An 18,175-nucleotide genomic window follows, 5' to 3' on the forward strand; every position below is an offset into this window, starting at 1 on the left:
TGCCCCCAACCTCACTCGGCACGGTTTGGCTCGCTTCAGCCCCACTCCAAAACGGTGCGAGTTTTAGGGGCTAAGCAGGGCTGAAGCGAGCTGAGTCGTGCTGGTTTTTGGTAGTCGAAACTCGAGCCGTGTCGAGCTGAAGCGAGCTGAAGTGAGCTGAAAAAGGGTAGTGGAAAAGGGCCAATAGACACAGACAACCATTCACACTCACATTCACACCTACGGTCAATTTAGAGTCACCAGTTAACCTAACCTGCATGTCTTTGGACTGTGGGGGAAACCGGAGCACCCGGAGGAAACCCACGCGGACACGGGGAGAACATGCAAACTCCACACAGAAAGGCCCTCGCCGGACCCGGGGTTCGAACCCAGGACCTTCTTGCTGTGAGGTGACAGTGCTAACCACTACACCACCGTGCCGCCTCCAAGAAAATATTCAATAAATAAATTTTATCAATAGACTTTACGGTTTATGTTGGAATAATAGTGAAGTGACAAAATGTGTCAAAATAATGAGAACTCAAAATAAGGAGGAGTTGGTCATTAGTTATGCACTACTGTTCAAAAGTTTGGGGTCACCCAGACAATTTTGTGTTTTCCATGAAAAGTCACACTTTTATTTACCACCATAAGTTGTAAAATGAATAGAAAATATAGTCAAGACATTTTTCTGGCCATTTTGAGCATTTAATCGACCCCACAAATGTGATGCTCCAGAAACTCAATCTGCTCAAAGGAAGGTCAGTTTTATAGCTTCTTTAAAGAGCTAAACTGTTTTCAGCTGTGCTAACATGATTGTACAAGGGTTTTCTAATCATCCATTAGCCTTCTGAGGCAATGAGCAAACACATTGTACCATTAGAACACTGGAGTGAGAGTTGCTGGAAATGGGCCTCTATACACCTATGGAGATATTGCACCAAAAACCAGACATTTGCAGCTAGAATAGTCATTTACCACATTAGCTTTGTATAGAGTGGATTTCTGATTAGTTTAAAGTGATCTTCATTGAAAAGAACAGTGCTTTTCTTTCAAAAATAAGGACATTTCAAAGTGATCCCAAACTTTTGAACGGTAGTGTATAACATTTATTCCACGAAATCGAGTTGTACATGAGCTGATAGGCAATGAGGCATATAGCACCGAGTTGTCTATAAACCATGTACTATGAGACTGAGTGGAATAATAGTTTTATTCTCTCCACATTCACTGGATTTCAAGAAACAGAGCATTTTTATTTTAATTTTTTGCAAATTCAGTAAATAAAAAACTTGATACAAAACGCCCGACAAAATAATTTCCACTTAGAATGTAAACAAACCGGCAAAATGACAGGAGCAATTTGTGAAAAATGCAATAATAATAATAATAATAATAGGCGGCACGGTGGTGTAGTGGTTAGCGCTGTCGCCTCACAGCAAGAAGGTCCGGGTTCGAGCCCCGTGGCCGGCGAGGGCCTTTCTATGCGGAGTTTGCATGTTCTCCCCGTGTCCGTGTGGGTTTCCTCCGGGTGCTCCGGTTTCCCCCACAGTCCAAAGACATGCAGGTTAGGTTAACTGGTGACTCTAAATTGACCGTAGGTGTGAATGTGAATGGTTGTCTGTGTCTATGTGTCAGCCCTGTGATGACCTGGCGACTTGTCCAGGGTGTACCCCGCCTTTCGCCCGTAGTCAGCTGGGATAGGCTCCAGCTTGCCTGCAACCCTGTAGAACAGGATAAAGCGGCTAGAGATAATGAGATAATAATAATAATAATAATTCTTGAAAAATTAAAAAACATCAAATACTTTTATTCCATATTTTGTTGCTTTTTTTATTTTTTGGGGTTTTGTTTTTGAGTAGAGTTTTTATTTCGTCATTGGATGGTTCAGCAACATGTTCTGCCATTTTCTTTTTCACACTTCTTCTTTAGGGTTTTCTGGCGGTTGGCGAACCAACTTAAAGGTGCATTACTGCTACTGAATGGACTGGAGTGTTGAACAGGAAATGGGGGGGTTATACTCGTTTAGCTATTTCTGTTTCTTTTAAATACTTATTTTTGGGGGATTTTTTCGACTCGAGTTTTTATTTCATCCTTGGTTGGTTCAGCAACACACTCCGCCATTTTGTTTTTCTCTACTCATGGTATATGAGCTGATATCCTAGTAGTAGAGTAGCCAATCAGAGTGCACGATTGCTCATATCCATTGAATGTGGGTAGAATAAAATGAAATATTTAGTTAAAATAACATTGAAATAATGACAATTGCACTTACAAAATAATGACCTTGCACTCTTTCTGCCACAGATCAAGGCAGAAGGAACATGATGGAGTAAAATACAGACATGAAAAAAACGGTATGTCTTGAGCGTAACTGGTAGCATGCATCTTATTGTTGTGGTAAGTACATGGATTCATTTTTTTCAAGCTTCATTGTAGCTTTTACAGAAAAGTAATGTGATATTTACAGTTTTTTTTCAACACTTCGCATGTTATGTTTCACAAGTAGTGCATGTGTGATTCATGTTTTTTATTCCTCTGATTGGATGATTTCTGCTATTATTTTTATTATTAATTACTCTACCAGATTCACCCCTCAGGCTGTATAACCAGGCTCACCTCGAGGTTCTGTAAAGCACAATTTGAAGAACAACAATCAAATGCAAAATGCAGACAGGTGATAGATGTTAGCGCAGCTGCCACGATCTTCGCTACGAAAACAATGGGCGCAATCTTTGATGTGGAATTTCTAAAGAGGAGAAAGAGCATGACTCACCATGCAAATACATGGAAATATATTCACGGCCTCATCAAAGACGCCTCATTTCAATATGTATAAAGTGTCGGTTTGTTTCAGGCACTGAACTTCTAAATGTACTTCAAGGTTTCTCTTCGAGGGTTCTAAAGAAGACAAGACCTCACTATAGTGCTCACACAATGAGCTCTCATTTTGAGAGAATGAGAATTACAAAACACTTTACTTCTGTCCAGAAGGCTACATGACACCTACATAAACCCTTACATAGATGATCATAAAGCCGGTTTGCTTTATGGTGTCACCTGGTAGAAGTGTTTGATGCAGTTCCCTAATCAGCCGATCCCTTGATGCATAAAACCACACAGATCCAAATCAAGAGCTTCAGTTAATGTTCACAATGTTCAAACATCAGAATGGGAAAAATTGTGATCTCAATTTTTGTGTGACTTTCTTTCGCTGTGGCATGGGTCACAGTGAAAGAAAGTGAGCCAGATGGACTGGTTTGAGTATTTCAGAATCTGCTGATCTCCTGGGGTTTTCACACACAAGTCTCTAGAGTTTACACAGCATGGTGCGAAAAACAAAAAAAATCTAGTGAGTGAGTGAGCGAGCGACAGTTCTGTGGGTGGAAAAAACAAATGCCTTGTTGATAAGAGAGGTCAGAGGAAAATGGCCAGATTGGTTTGAGCTTTCTTGTCAGGAAGGAAGGATATAATAACTCATCTAATCACTCTTTACAACTGTGGTGTGCAGAAAAGCATCTCAGCATGCAACAGAAGAACACACTGGGTTCCACTCCTGCAGCCAAGAATAGGAGTCTTAGAATCAAGAAAAAGTTCCTATTAAAGTGGCCGGTGAGTGTGAGTGTATAACAATCTGCATCTTATATTTCAATGCTTCAATCATACATCATCATATTAGTGTTTTTAATTGTTTGTTTTCTTGCTTTTATGTTGCATCATATTATATATGACGCCAAAGAATAACAGAATGTTTCCTTCTTTTAGTTTGTATTTTCTATCCCTCTTTTTTTCAGGCTTGTGTTTGAATGCCAGTGAAAAAGCGTCCATCGTAGATGCCTCTATTAAAGGCAAATCTAGCAACCTTGGAAATGTGAACAATTTGCAAGTGATTTGTACACTACCATTCAAAAGTTTGGGGTCACCCAGACAATTTTGTGTTTTCCATGAAATTCACACTTTTATTTACCACCATAAGTTGTAAAATGAATAGAAAATATAGTCAAGACATTTTTCTGGCCATTTTGAGCATTTAATCGACCCCACAAATGTGATGCTCCAGAAACTCAGGCTACATCCACACGACAACGGCAACGAGATGTTATTTAAAAATATATCGCGTCCAAATGGGCAACAATCAGTAAAATATCAGGTCCATATGGCAACGCAACGCTTGCTGAAAACGATGCAATACACATGCCACACCTCTAGGGGCGCTGTAAGACGGTCCCTTCGGAGATACCAGAACAATAGAAGTAAGGACGCATGCACATAAACTTTTATGCGCGAGACTTCATATTAGCCACAAAGTCAGGAAAATCTGTTCGTAAAATTACATTATAATGACCAAATACAATGAAAAGTATTTTTCCAGTCTCACCTGTGAAAGGTAATCCCATGTGATCTCGTTTGGACGGCAAACCTGTTGGTACAGTTAAACGCAGCTAATCTTTATTCTCCGCTTTGACCTATCCAAAATGGCGGCGAGGATGACGTATGATTCTACGCGGAAGGTGGCGTCTTTAATGGTCCGGAATAAATTGAATGATACTCGTTGATGGATTAATTTGTTGTTTCTCACCTGTGAAAGGTAAGCCCATGTGATCTCATTTGGACGGTAAACCTGTTGGTACAGTTAAAGGTAGCACATGAATCTTTATTCTCCGCTTTGACCTATCCAATATGGCGGCGAGGGTGACGTATGATTCTACGCGGAAGGTGGCGTCTTTAATGGTCAGGAATAAATTGAATGATTCACGTTGATAGATTAATTTGCTCCTCTATGCCCTTTTTGAGGAATGTATTGTCGGACTTAAACCAGCATCTGAAGAGGTGAGATCGCTCCTTTTTTTCCCTATTTTTGCTGGCGGGATTGACTCTGCCCTAAGGGCAGAGTCTCTCTCTCTCTCACTCTCTCTCTCTCACTTTGCACCATTACACAATAAATATTCACAGTGAAAATATTTTGTAAGCGCGTTTCATGAACCAAGTTATAGGATTTGTTGACAACTCGCATCGCATCGCAATGAGAAGATCATTGGCACTACTGGTGTTAAGAATCAGACCATTTTATAAATGAATATTTTGCTGTAGAGCTGCAGTGTTTGTACAATTGCATGTTTTTGCTTCACTATTACTGTCACTATTCTGCTTCTTGCATTACTACTGTGAACTAACACTGAACATAATAATAATAATAATAATAATAATAATGATAATAATAATAATAATAATAATAATAATAATAATATCCAAGCTCGTGTTTCACTCTCACTAGTGCTCTGTAAGGCTTTTTCCTGGTGATATCCTGGTGATATTCGTTACACTTCTACCCGGCGTGAAGCACTCACAGTCATGTGGTTGTGACGTCATCGTAAACAAATCCGTTCTACTCATCCAGACGACTTCACAACGGCAACGTTGCCAGATCTTTCCACTCTGGAACCCGTTCTCAAAAAGATTGCGTTTTGGGCACCCAAAACGCCGGTGCCGTGTGGACGCCAGGCCGAAACGATAAGCAATTGTATCGGAGTCACCTGAATCCGTTGCCGTGTGGACAGGGCCTCAATCTGCTCAAAGGAAGGTCAGTTTTATAGCTTCTCTAAAGAGCTAAACTGTTTTCAGCTGTGCTAACATGATTGTACAAGGGTTTTCTAATCATCCATTAGCCTTCTGAGGCAATGAGCAAACACATTTTACCATTAGAACACTGGAGTGATAGTTGCTGGAAATGGGCCTCTATACACCTATGGAGATATTGCACCAAAAACCAGACATTTGCAGCTAGAATAGTCATTTACCACATTAGCAATGTATAGAGTGGATTTCTGATTAGTTTAAAGTGACCTTCATTGAAAAGAACAGTGCTTTTCTTTCAAAAATAAGGACATTTCAAAGTGACCCCAAACTTTTGAACAGTAGTGTATAATATAAACATCGAGCCCAGAAAATCAGCTTAACAAGGTGCGTAACGCGACTATGAATACCAGCAACTTTCCTCATGTCAAGATCAACATAACTTTTAGAAGTTTTAGAGATTTGTTAATAATGCTATATCAGTACAATATACAGTAGAACTGGACTCCATATTTATTTTACTGTGTGTATATAGGTACAGTACATATACATCTCTCACACACACACACACACACACACACACACACACACACACACAGTGGGAAAGATAATGGAACCAGAACATCCTACATCCATTTCCTGTGGGCGGATACTGAAATCCGTGTAATTACCTCAGTCACTGACAGCAGTTTGTACAACATCAGCACTTCCATCTTTAGAAAAAGAGACGTGTGCATAAAGGAGGAAATATAAATCAGACAGGAAACAAAACACATGAACAGAAGGAGAAAGGCAGAAATTTCAGTGCATGCCACAAGCATACATCTTAAAAAAAGATGTTAATATATATTATTATCCATACAGGACACTTTTTTTGATGGAATAAAAACGTATTCTATTCCATCCTAGCGGGTTTCATTCATTTGGTTCGATCGCATGCAATATTCTTAGCATATCGCTTATCCTACGTGGATTACATCACTCTACTCAATGAGTGTTGATAATGGTTTATGATATTGCATGGTTGTCAAGACAACATGATGTCACATGTCGGAGACACAAAACTTCCGCACTAGTGAGTGACTGTGGCAATTTGTAAACAAACATGGCCGCCAGGTTTGCTTCATTAAATACAGAAAATTTAGAGAGAATTTTAAAAGAGAAAGATGCATTGAACAGCCAAAATGAATGTGGATGTATAATAATAAGTGTTGCCAGGCAAAACAAACCTCGCTTGGCAGCACTTATTTTATACCTATACAGTGTCTTGCAAAAGTATTCATCCCCCTTGGTGTTTGTCCTGTTTTGTTGCATTACAAGCTGGGATTAAAATGGATTTTTGGGGGGTGAGCACCATTTGATTTACACAACATGCCTACTACTTTAAAAGTGTAAATTGTGTTTTATTGTGACACAAACAATAATCAATATGAAAAAACAGAAATCTGGAGTGTGCATACGTATTCACCCCCTTTCATATGAAAACCCTAAATAAGAGCTGCTCCAACCAATTCACTTCATAAGTCACATAATTAGTTGATTAAGATACACCTGTGTGCAATAAAAGTGTCACATGATCTGTCACATGATGTCTGTATAAATCAACCTGTTCTGGAAGGACCCTGACTCTGCAACACTACTAAGCAAGCAACATGAGAACCAAGGAGCCTCCAAACAGGTCAGAGACAAAGTTGTGGAGAAGTATAGATCAGGGTTGGGTTATAAACAATATCCCAAACTTTGAATATCCCACAGAGCACCATTAAATCCATTATAGCAAAATGGAAAGAATATGGCACCACTACAAACCTGACAAGAGAAGGCCCCGCCCACCAAAACTCACAGACCGGGCAAGGAGGGCATTAATCAGAGATGCAACAAAGACACCAAAGATAACACTGAAGGAGCTGCAAAGATCCACAGTGGAGATGGGAGTATCTGTCCATAGGACTGCTTTAAGCCATACACTCCACAGAATGGGGGTTTATGGAAGAGTGGCCAGAAAATAAAAGCCATTGCTTAAGAAAACACATTTGGAGTTTGTACAACAGCATATGGCAGACTCCCCAAACACATGGAAGAAGATTCTCTGGTCAAATGAGACTAAAATTGCTCTTTTTGGCGATCATGGGAAATGCCATGTATGGCACAAACCCAACACCCTGAGAACACCATTCCTACAGTGAAGCATGGTGGTGGCAGCATCATGCTGTGAGGATGTTTTTCATCTGCAGGGACAGGAAAGCTGGTCAGGACTGAAGGAAAGATGGATGGCACTAAACACAAGGCAATTCTGGAGGAAAATCTGCTTGAGTTAGCCAGAGGTTTGAGACTGGGACGAAGGTTCACGTTCCAGCAGGACAATGACCCTAAACATACTACTAAAGCTACACTGGAGTGGTTTAAAGGGAAACATTGAAATGTCTTGGAATGTCCTAATCAAAGCCCAGACCTCAATCCAATTGAGAATCTGTGGCATAACTTGAAGATTGTTGTACACCAACGCAACCCATCTAACTTGAAGGAGTTGGAGCAGTTTTTCCTTGAGGAATGGACAAAAATCCCAGTGGCTAGATGTGCTAAGCTAATAGAGACATACCCCAAGAGACTTGCAGTTGTAATAGCAGCAAAAGGTGTCTCTACAAAGTACTGACTTTGGGGGGGTGAATACCTATGCACACTCCAGATTTCAGGTTTTTTTTTTCATCTTAATTATTGTTTGTCTCACAATAAAACAAAAATTTGCACCTTTAAAGTTGTAGGTATGTTGTGTAAATCAAATGGTGCTCACCCCCCCCCCCAAAAAAAAAAAAAATCCATTTTAATTCCAGCTTGTAATGCAACAAAACAGGACAAACACCAAGGGGGATGAATACTTTTGCAATACACTGTATGTTGATAATGGTTTTATTTCTCAATCATCAGCAGTCAGATTATAGTCCTATGAAAATCCATGACCTTGAGTTTGACATTTCAAAGTCATTCATGGTCAAAGATCATTGTGCTAAATGATAAATGAAAGGCCATATGGGAGTTCCTATATGCTCATAAGAGTAAACATTTGTCTATCGGCAACCGTTATTGAGTTATAATGGAAAATATGTTCTTTTGACCAAAAGGTTGACCTTTCCGGTGACCTTGACCTTCACCTTGACCAGATTACCCCCAAAATGTAATCAGGTAATCTATGGACCATTACCCACCTACCCTGAAAATTTGAAGTCAATCAAAGCAACTGTCTAGATGCTAGATTGTTAACAGACAGACACACAAATGAAAGAAAGAAAGAAAGAAAGAAAGAAAGAAAGAGCACTGATTACAATATCTCGCCCCACTTCATTCTGGGTGAGGTAATAATAATGATAATAATATTGGCTGGCTTTTTTTGTGATATATCAGGTATATTCCATTCAGCTACTCTTCAACTCGTTCAATATCATGCTAGCTGAATGGAATATATCTGACATAGCACTCAATGCCAGCTAATATTATTTAAATATCATGCTCTGTATATACTGTACCTTGACAATGTTTCCAGACCGCTGAGGAGAGCGTTGACGTGACCTGGATTGCCCTGACCCTATCCCCTTTTCCTTGGTGTGAGCAAGATTACCTGGTCAGGGAGAAAGGATAAAAGGTTGAGCAACATTTAAATTAAAAAAAAAAAAAAAATTCTCTTGATATTCACAGACATAGAAAACTTCTTCTTCCTCTTCTTCTTCCTGCTGCGCCCATTAGGGGTCACCACAGGGGATCATCCAATTTATGATCTGCATATTTGATTTGCCATTGGTTTTACAGTGGTGCTTGAAAGTTTGTGAACCCTTTAGAATTTTCTATATTTCTGCGTAAATATGACCTAAAACAACATCAGATTTTCACACAAAAGTATCTAAAAGTATATTATCTAAAAGTAGATAAAGAGAACCCAGTTAAACAAAAAAAATTATACTTGGTCATTTATTTATTGAGGAAAATGAACCAATATTCCATATCTGTGAGTGGCAAAAGTATGTGAACCTTTGCTTTCAGTATCTGGTGTGACCCCCTTGTGCAGCAATAACTGCAACTAAACATTTCCGGTAACTGTTGATCAGTCCTGCAAACCGGCTTGGAGGAATTTTAGCCCATTCCTCCGTACAGAACAGTGTCAACTCTGGGATGTTGGTGGGTTTCCTCACATGAACTGCTCGCTTTGGTCCTTCCACAACATTTCCATTGGATTAAGGTCAGGACTTTGACTTGGCCATTCCAAAACATTAACTTTATTCTTCTTTAACCATTCTTTGGTAGAATGACTTGTGTGCTTAGGGTCGTTGTCTTGCTGCATGACCCACCTTCTCTTGAGATTCAGTTCATGGACAGATGTTCTGACATTTTCCTTTAGAATTCACTGGTATAATTCAGAATTCATTGTTCCATCAATAATGGCAAGCCATCCTGGCCCAGATGCAGCAAAACAAGCCCAAACCATGATATTACCACCACCATGTTTCACAGATGGGATAAGATTCTTATGCTGGAATGCAGTGTTTTCCTTTCTCCAAACATAACACATTTAAACCAAAAAGTTCTATTTTGGTCTCATCTGTCCACAAAACATTTTTCCAATAGCCTTCTGGCTTGTCCATGTGATCTTTAGCAAACTGCAGATGAGCAGCACTGTTCTTTTTGAAGAGCAGTGGCTTTCTCCTTGTAACCCTGCCATGTACACCATTGTTGCTCAGTGTTCTCCTGATGGTGGACTCACGAAGATTAACATTAGCCAAATGTGAGAGAGGCCTTCAATTGCTTAGAAGTTACTCTGGGTTCTTTGGGACCTCGTAGACTATTACACGCCTTGCTCTTGGAGTGATCTTTGATGGTCCACTCCTGGAGAAGGTCACAGTGTTCTTGAATTTCCTCCATCTGTCTGACTGTGGAATGATGGAGTCCAAAAGCTCTGGAGATGGTTTTGTGACCTTTTCCAGCCTGATGAGCATCAACAATGCTTTTTCTGAGGTCCTCAGAAATCTCCTTTGTTTGTGCCATGATGCACTTCCACAAACATGTGTTGTGAAGATCAGACTTTGATAGATCCCTGTTCTTTAAATAAAACAGGGTGCCCACTCACACCTGATTGTCATCCCATTGACTGAAAACACCTGACTCTAATTTCACCTACAAATTAACTGATAATCCTAGAGTTTCACATACTTTTGCCACTCACAGACGTAATATTGGATCATTTTCCTCAATAAATAAATGACCACGTATAATATTTTTGTCTCATTTGTTTAACTGGGTTCTCTTTATCTACTTTTAGGACTTGTGTGAAAATCTGATGATGTTTTAGGCCATATTTATGCAGAAATGTAGAAAATTCTAAAGGGTTCACAAACTTTCAAGCACCACTGTACACCAGATGCCCTTCCTGACGCAACCCTCCCCAATCTATCCGGGCTTGGGACTGGCACTAAGGTACGCACTGGCTTGTGCAACCCCAGTGGCTGGGTATTTTCGTAGACATAGAAAACAAAAAGTAAAAAAGAACCCTTAAAAATCTAAAAAGACAGGCCAAATTGATTTTTTTATTTTTAAAAATTTTTTAAGGCTGAACATTAAAATATAACTGAGGCTCTCCTGTCATTGAAATATGATGATTAAGGTAAACTTTTGTCTTCTATTGTTCTAAATAAAGAACAGATCAGTCCTGATAATGAGCTGGACCGTTTGTGCTGCTGTTGTTGCTAGTATGCGAGTACGTAATTCTCTCAAACCTTCAAAGTGGTAATCAGATTTACATTTACAACACTGTTATGGATTACTAGGTATACCTTCTATGACTTTCTCCATGTAATATGAAGGTGCAGTTAGTTAGAACAAAGTAATAATAAGGAAGATATGGATAAAAAAATATGTCTGACTCCATGTTTGTTTACTTGCTGAAATTGAATACTGTTGTTGGAATCTTACAAGAATAACGATGGGAAAGTGCTGTGCTGTGTTTGGATGTTCAAATCCATATACAACAGGACATCAGTTCATGAATTTCCGAGAAATGACACTAATCTAAAGCGACAGTGGGTGAGGTCTGTGCAAATAAAGCAGGCAGCTTTCATGTCGTCTACTAATAATAAATCTGATTCATCAAGTGATTACCACCAGAACGCCCACATGGGAATTACTGGAGCAAAAAAGAAACCCATTTACAACCCCGATTCCAAAAACGTTGGGACAAAGTACAAATTGTAAATAAAAACGGAATGCAATGATGTGGAAGTTTCAAAATTCCATATTTTATTCAGAATAGAACATAGATGACATATCAAATGTTTAAACTGAGAAAATGTATCATTTAAAGAGAAAAATTAGGTGATTTTAAATTTCATGACAACAACACATCTCAAAAAAGTTGGGACAAGGCCATGTTTACCACTGTGAGACATCCCCTTTTCTCTTTACACCAGTCTGTAAACGTCTGGGGACTGAGGAGACAAGTTGCTCAAGTTTAGGGATAGGAATGTTAACCCATTCTTGTCTAATGTAGGATTCCAGTTGCTCAACTGTCTTAGGTCTTTTTTGTCGTATCTTCCGTTTTATGATGCGCCAAATGTTTTTTATGGGTGAAAGATCTGGACTGCAGGCTGGCCAGTTCAGTACCCGGACCCTTCTTCTACGCAGCCATGATGCTGTAATTGATGCAGTATGTGGTTTGGCATTGTCATGTTGGAAAATGCAAGGTCTTCCCTGAAAGAGACGTCGTCTGGATGGGAGCATATGTTGCTCTAGAACCTGGATATACCTTTCAGCATTGATGGTGTCTTTCCAGATGTGTAAGCTGCCCATGCCACACGCACTAATGCAACCCCATACCATCCGAGATGCAGGCTTCTGAACTGAGCGCTGATAACAACTTGGGTCGTCCTTCTCCTCTTTAGTCCGAATGACACGGCGTCCCTGATTTCCATAAAGAACTTCAAATTTTGATTCGTCTGACCACAGAACAGTTTTCCACTTTGCCACAGTCCATTTTAAATGAGCCTCGGCCCAGAGAAGACGTCTGCGCTTCTGGATCATGTTTAGATACGGCTTCTTCTTTGAACTATAGAGTTTTAGCTGGCAACGGCGGATGGCACGGTGAATTGTGTTCACAGATAATGTTCTCTGGAAATATTCCTGAGCCCATTTTGTGAGTTCCAATACAGAAGCATGCCTGTATGTGATTTAATGCCGTCTAAGGGCCCGAAGATCACGGGCACCCAGTATGGTTTTCCGGCCTTGACCCTTATGCACAGAGATTCTTCCAGATTCTCTGAATCTTTTGATGATATTATGCACTGTAGATGATGATATGTTCAAACTCTGCAATTTTACACTGTCAAACTCCTTTCTGATATTGCTCCACTATTTGTCAGCAAAGAATTAGGGGGATTGGTGATCCTCTTCCCATCTTTACTTCTGAGAGCCGCTGCCACTCCAAGATGCTCTTTTTATACCCAGTCATGTTAATGACCTATTGCCAATTGACCTAATGAGTTGCAATTTGGTCCTCCAGCTGTTCCTTTTTTGTACCTTTAACTTTTCCAGCCTCTTGTTGCCCCTGTCCCAACTTTTTTGAGATGTGTTGCTGTCATGGAATTTCAAATGAGCCAATATTTGGCTTGAAATTTCAAAATGTCTCACTTTCGACATATGATATGCAGTCTATGTTCTATTGTGAATACAATATCAGTTTTTGAGATTTGTAAATTATTGCATTCCGTTTTTATTTACAATTTGTACTTTGTCCCAACTTTTTTGGAATCGGGGTTGTATTTAATAAGTGACATTTGATCTGACATTTGGACAGTTTGTCGATTCCCCTATTATCACAAACCTAGCACCAGACGCAGGATTATGAGCAACATTTACACGCTCACGACATCCGAACTTATAATATCTGATGCACTTTAACAAGAAGAAGAATGTGCACATGCAATCATCATCATTAATTATTAACTGAAACATGTTACAGTTTTGCCCAGAAGTTTACATACAGTAGCATAAATGTCATCTTGGATATGAACGTCATGGCAATATTTTGGCTTTCACTAATTTCTTTGAACTGTTCTTTTTCTGTGGCAGAATGATTGTACAGCATACTTCTTTAATTAAAAAAAAAACACTAGAATTTGGTGCACAAGTTTTAATTTTCTTTGGGTTTGCTGAAATCAACACAGGGTCAAAAATATACAGCACACCTAATATTTGGGTAAAATGTCTCTTCACAAGATTCACCTTGACCAAACATTTTTGTTTACCATGAACAAGCTTCTGGCAGAATTCTGGTTGGATATTTCATGACTCTTCATGGTAGAATTGGTAGAGTTCAATTAATTAATTTTTTTCTTGGCATGGACTCGACTTATAAGCATGGTCCATATATTTTCAACAGGGTTGAAGTCAGGACTTGTTTTAAGCTTAATATTAGCCTGCTTTATCCTCCACAACCAGCTCTGATGCGTGTTTGGGTTCATTGTCCTGTTGTAACTCCCAAGTTGTGCTCAAGTTTCTGATGGTTTATGCTGAAGAATTCTGAGGTAGTCCTCCTTCTTCGTTATTCCATCCACTTTGTGCAATGAACCAGTTCCACTGGCAGCAAAACAGTCCCAGAGCATGATGATCCTACCACCACCATCAGCTGGTACAGTGCCCCTCTGAACATGGTGGTCATTCTGGCCAAACAACTCAATCTTTGTTTCATCTGACCATACAGCTATCCTCCAGAAGGCTTTTTCTTTGTCCATGTGGTGTTAGGACTTGGACTGTTTTGGCCTCTAGAGGCCGCTGTTATTTCCTTTTCGTGTCATGTTTATTTTGGCCTCTAGAGGCCGCCACTGTTCCTGTGTTTTGTGTTTTTGTTAATTGCCTGTTTAGTCCTAATTATCTTCACCTGTGTCCTTAATTAGTTTGTGTATTTATACCCCCTGAGTTCAGTCCTCTTGTCACGGAGTCTTTGTGCTGTTATGTTTATCTCCAGTTTCCTTTGTACTGTGTTTTGTGGATCTTCTGAGCTTTTGCATTTTTGCCTTTTTCTTTTTGAATTATACTCTTTGTTTTTGTTTTTTTTGTTTTGCCCTGGATTGTATATAGTGTACATAGTATAAATAAACCTTTTGTTACTTTTTCTACTTCCGCCTCACGCCTCTGCATTTGAGTCATTCCCCTGGTGGCCTAGTGGGGGTTTGCTGGTTCATCACACCAACGAACCAGGTTCGAATCCCAGCAAAACCCTAACAGAAAGACTCCGTCATGACGGACTCAGCAGAGGCTGCTTCAACTGTCTACCCGGCCAACCTTCAGGGAATTATGGCAGCTTTGACATGCTTCAGAGCGACCATGGACGCTCATGGACGTACGCTCACCAGCCAACGTGAGGCCCTTGCTCGCCACGAGGAACTGCTTCAGCAAATTGGGAAAACCCTGGCACAGCTGACATCTCTGCCTGCATCTCCTGATCCAGCTCCTGCTCCAGTGCCTCCTGCCATGCTGCCTTCTTCACCTCGCGAACCCAGCCTTCCTGCACCACAGAGGTACGACGGCAAGCACAGTGAGTGCCGAGAGTTCCTTACCCAGTGTCAACTCACCTTTGAGCTTCAGCCTACCACCTACACTACGGATCGCCGCAAGATTGCCTTTGTGATCACCTTATTAGCTGGTAAGGCACGAGCCTGGGCTACTGCTATCTGGCAAAGACAGGGACCTGAGTGCTTTGATTTCCAGCTGTTTTCTGAAGAGATGCTTCTGGTCTTCGATCAGGCAGACATCAGTACCGACACAGCCCGAAAGCTCATGTCCATCCGGCAAGGAGGAAGCGTTGCAGATTACGCCATCTCGTTCCGAACACTCGCAGCAGTAAGTGAATGGAACGAGACTGCCCTGGTGTCAGCCTTCCACCATGGTCTGTCTGACCCCATCAAGGATGGTCTGGCCTCTATTGGATGCCCAAGTGACCTCGAAACCCTCATCTCACATGCTATTCGTCTGGACAACAGGATGAGAGAACGCCACCAAGCCTTGAGCCCCCCCAGCCTCCCTACCTCTACCTGGAGACGTCTACCTCCTTCAGTGACTGTCCAGAACCCATGCAAGTGGGTCGTACTCGCCTCTCCGCATCTGAGAGGGAGCGCAGAAGGAGGGACAAGTGTTGCATCTACTGTGGCAAGCCTGGTCACTTCCGAGCATCATGTCCCGAACTCTTGGGAAAAGGACTGCCCCGTCCAGCCGAGGGAGGGTTGTGACGGGGCCTACCCTCTCTCCCGGACTCCCTGGCCAAGGAATCTACATCCCGGTCTCCATCTCCTGGGGTGAGTCTGTCCACTCTTGTCAAGCTTTGATAGACTCAGGGGCGGCTGGGAACTTTATGGATATTCACTTCGCCCAAAGCATCAATATACCTACTGCACCTCTTGAAGTCCCTCTGTCTGTGTCTGCCCTCGATGGCCAAGCGTTAGGTGATGGAAGAGTCACTCAAGTTACTTCTCCAGTCTTCCTCCAGTCTCAAGGTCACAAGGAAGAAATATCCCTGCACCTGATTCCTTCACCTGAGTTCCCAGTTATTCTAGGCCTTCCTTGGCTTACTCGCCACAACCCTCGCATAGACTGGGTAACAAGCCAGGTTGTGGAATGGGGCCCTGCATGCCATGCCTCTTGTTTGCTCTCTAGCTCTCCTGTGTCTCCTGCCGAGCCTCCTGATCTCACCGAGTTATCTCAAGTTCCCACAGAGTACTGGGATCTCAAGGAGGTATTCAGCAAGAGCAGGGCCGCCGTTCTTCCTCCGCACTGGGCCTACGACTGTGCCATCGACTTGCTCCCTGGGACTACCCCTCCTCGTGGCAGACTGTTTTCCCTCTCTCAGCCAGAACGCAAGGCTATGGAGGAATACCTCAAAGACGCCCTGGTCTCTGGGTTCATTCGACCCTCCACCTCACCTGCTGGTGCCGGCTTCTTCTTTGTCGGCAAGAAGGATGGGGGGCTTCGACCATGTATTGACTACAGGGGCCTGAACAAGATCACTGTGCACAACCGATATCCCCTTCCGCTGATGTCCACTGCTTTCGACCTGCTCCAAGGCGCCACCGTCTTCACCAAGTTGGACCTACGGAACGCATACCACTTTCCATGTTTCCCTGTTGCGGCCTGTACTGACGTCTACATATGCCCCTGCCCCTAGGAACCCCCACCCCCCCTGCATCTTCCAGGGGCAGACTGTGTTCACTGTGCATCGCCTGCTTGACTCCTGCAGGGTCCGCGGTGGGTTGCAATATCTGGTGGACAGGGAGGGCTATGGTCCTGAGGAGCGCTGCTGGGTTCCTGCTCGGGATGTCCTAGATAAAGAACTGTGTCAGGACTTCCATTCGGCCCATCCGGATCGCCCTGGGAACGTCAGGAGACGCTCCTAGAGGGGGGGGGTCCTGTTAGGACCTGGACTGTTTTGGCCTCTAGAGGCCGCTGTTATTTCCTTTTCGTGTCATGTTTATTTTGGCCTCTAGAGGCCGCCACTGTTCCTGTGTTTTGTGTTTTTGTTAATTGCCTGTTTAGTCCTAATTATCTTCACCTGTGTCCTTAATTAGTTTGTGTATTTATACCCCCTGAGTTCAGTCCTCTTGTCACGGAGTCTTTGTGCTGTTATGTTTATCTCCAGTTTCCTTTGTACTGTGTTTTGTGGATCTTCTGAGCTTTTGCATTTTTGCCTTTTTCTTTTTGAATTATACTCTGTTTTTGTTTTTTTTGTTTTGCCCTGGATTGTATATAGTGTACATAGTATAAATAAACCTTTTGTTACTTTTTCTACTTCCGCCTCACGCCTCTGCATTTGAGTCATTCCCCTGGTGGCCTAGTGGGGGTTTGCTGGATCATCACACCAACGAACCAGGTTTGAATCCCAGCAAAACCCTAACATGTGGTCAACTTCAAACTTTAGTTAAGCTTGAAGGTGTGAATTTTGGAGCAGGGGGTTATTTCTTGGATAGCAGCCTCTTAGCCCATGGTGATCTGAACTGTAGACAGTGATCCATCAGCTTCCAGTTCATGGCAGGGCTGTGCCATGGTGGTTCCCAGGTTGTTCCTGACCATCCAAACCAATTTCCTTTCAGCTGAGGGTGACAGTTTCGGTTTTCTTGAAGCAAAGTGGCTTGGCAAAGTGACTACACCTCATAATAACTTGGATACAATTGTTTGAACTGATCTTGGAATTTGCAGTTGTTTAGAAATAGCTCCAAGAGACATTCCAGAGTTGTGTACATCTGTGATCCTCTTTCTCAGATCTGCACTGAGCTCCTTGGACTTTTCCATTGTATTGTGTGTTGGTCAATTCAATGAGTGCTGTAAACAAACCCTTTTTATGAAGGCACAGAGAAGCTACCAGCTGTAGTCAATCATGATCACTAACAGGAAGTTAAGAGACCTCGGCCTTGGCAAGATAAGAGACATTTTGGATGTTTCAGCACCTCTGAATTAATAATCTAAGTGAGTGTATACATTTTTGACCTTGAATGTATAATAATCCTGTGTTGACTTCAGAAAACCCAAAGAAAATTAAAACTTGTGCACCAAATTCTATTTTTTTTTAATTAAAGATGTATGCTGTACAGTCATTCTG

The 18,175-nt window shown here is 41.6% G+C and overlaps 1 protein-coding gene across 1 annotated transcript in view; it reads right to left on the reverse strand.

The window, feature by feature from the left end:
- Positions 1 to 18,175, reverse strand: part of myo3a (myosin IIIA) — a 336,500-nt gene that overhangs the window by 65,926 nt on the left and 252,399 nt on the right. Inside the window, exon 23 of the mRNA XM_060920858.1 lies at positions 9,075 to 9,166. Coding sequence (XP_060776841.1) covers positions 9,075 to 9,166 — 92 coding nt within the window. The remainder of the gene's footprint in view (positions 1 to 9,074; positions 9,167 to 18,175) is intronic.

The sequence above is a fragment of the Neoarius graeffei genome, chromosome 5, assembly GCF_027579695.1.
Source record: "Neoarius graeffei isolate fNeoGra1 chromosome 5, fNeoGra1.pri, whole genome shotgun sequence".
NCBI classification, from domain to species: Eukaryota; Metazoa; Chordata; class Actinopteri; order Siluriformes; family Ariidae; genus Neoarius; species Neoarius graeffei.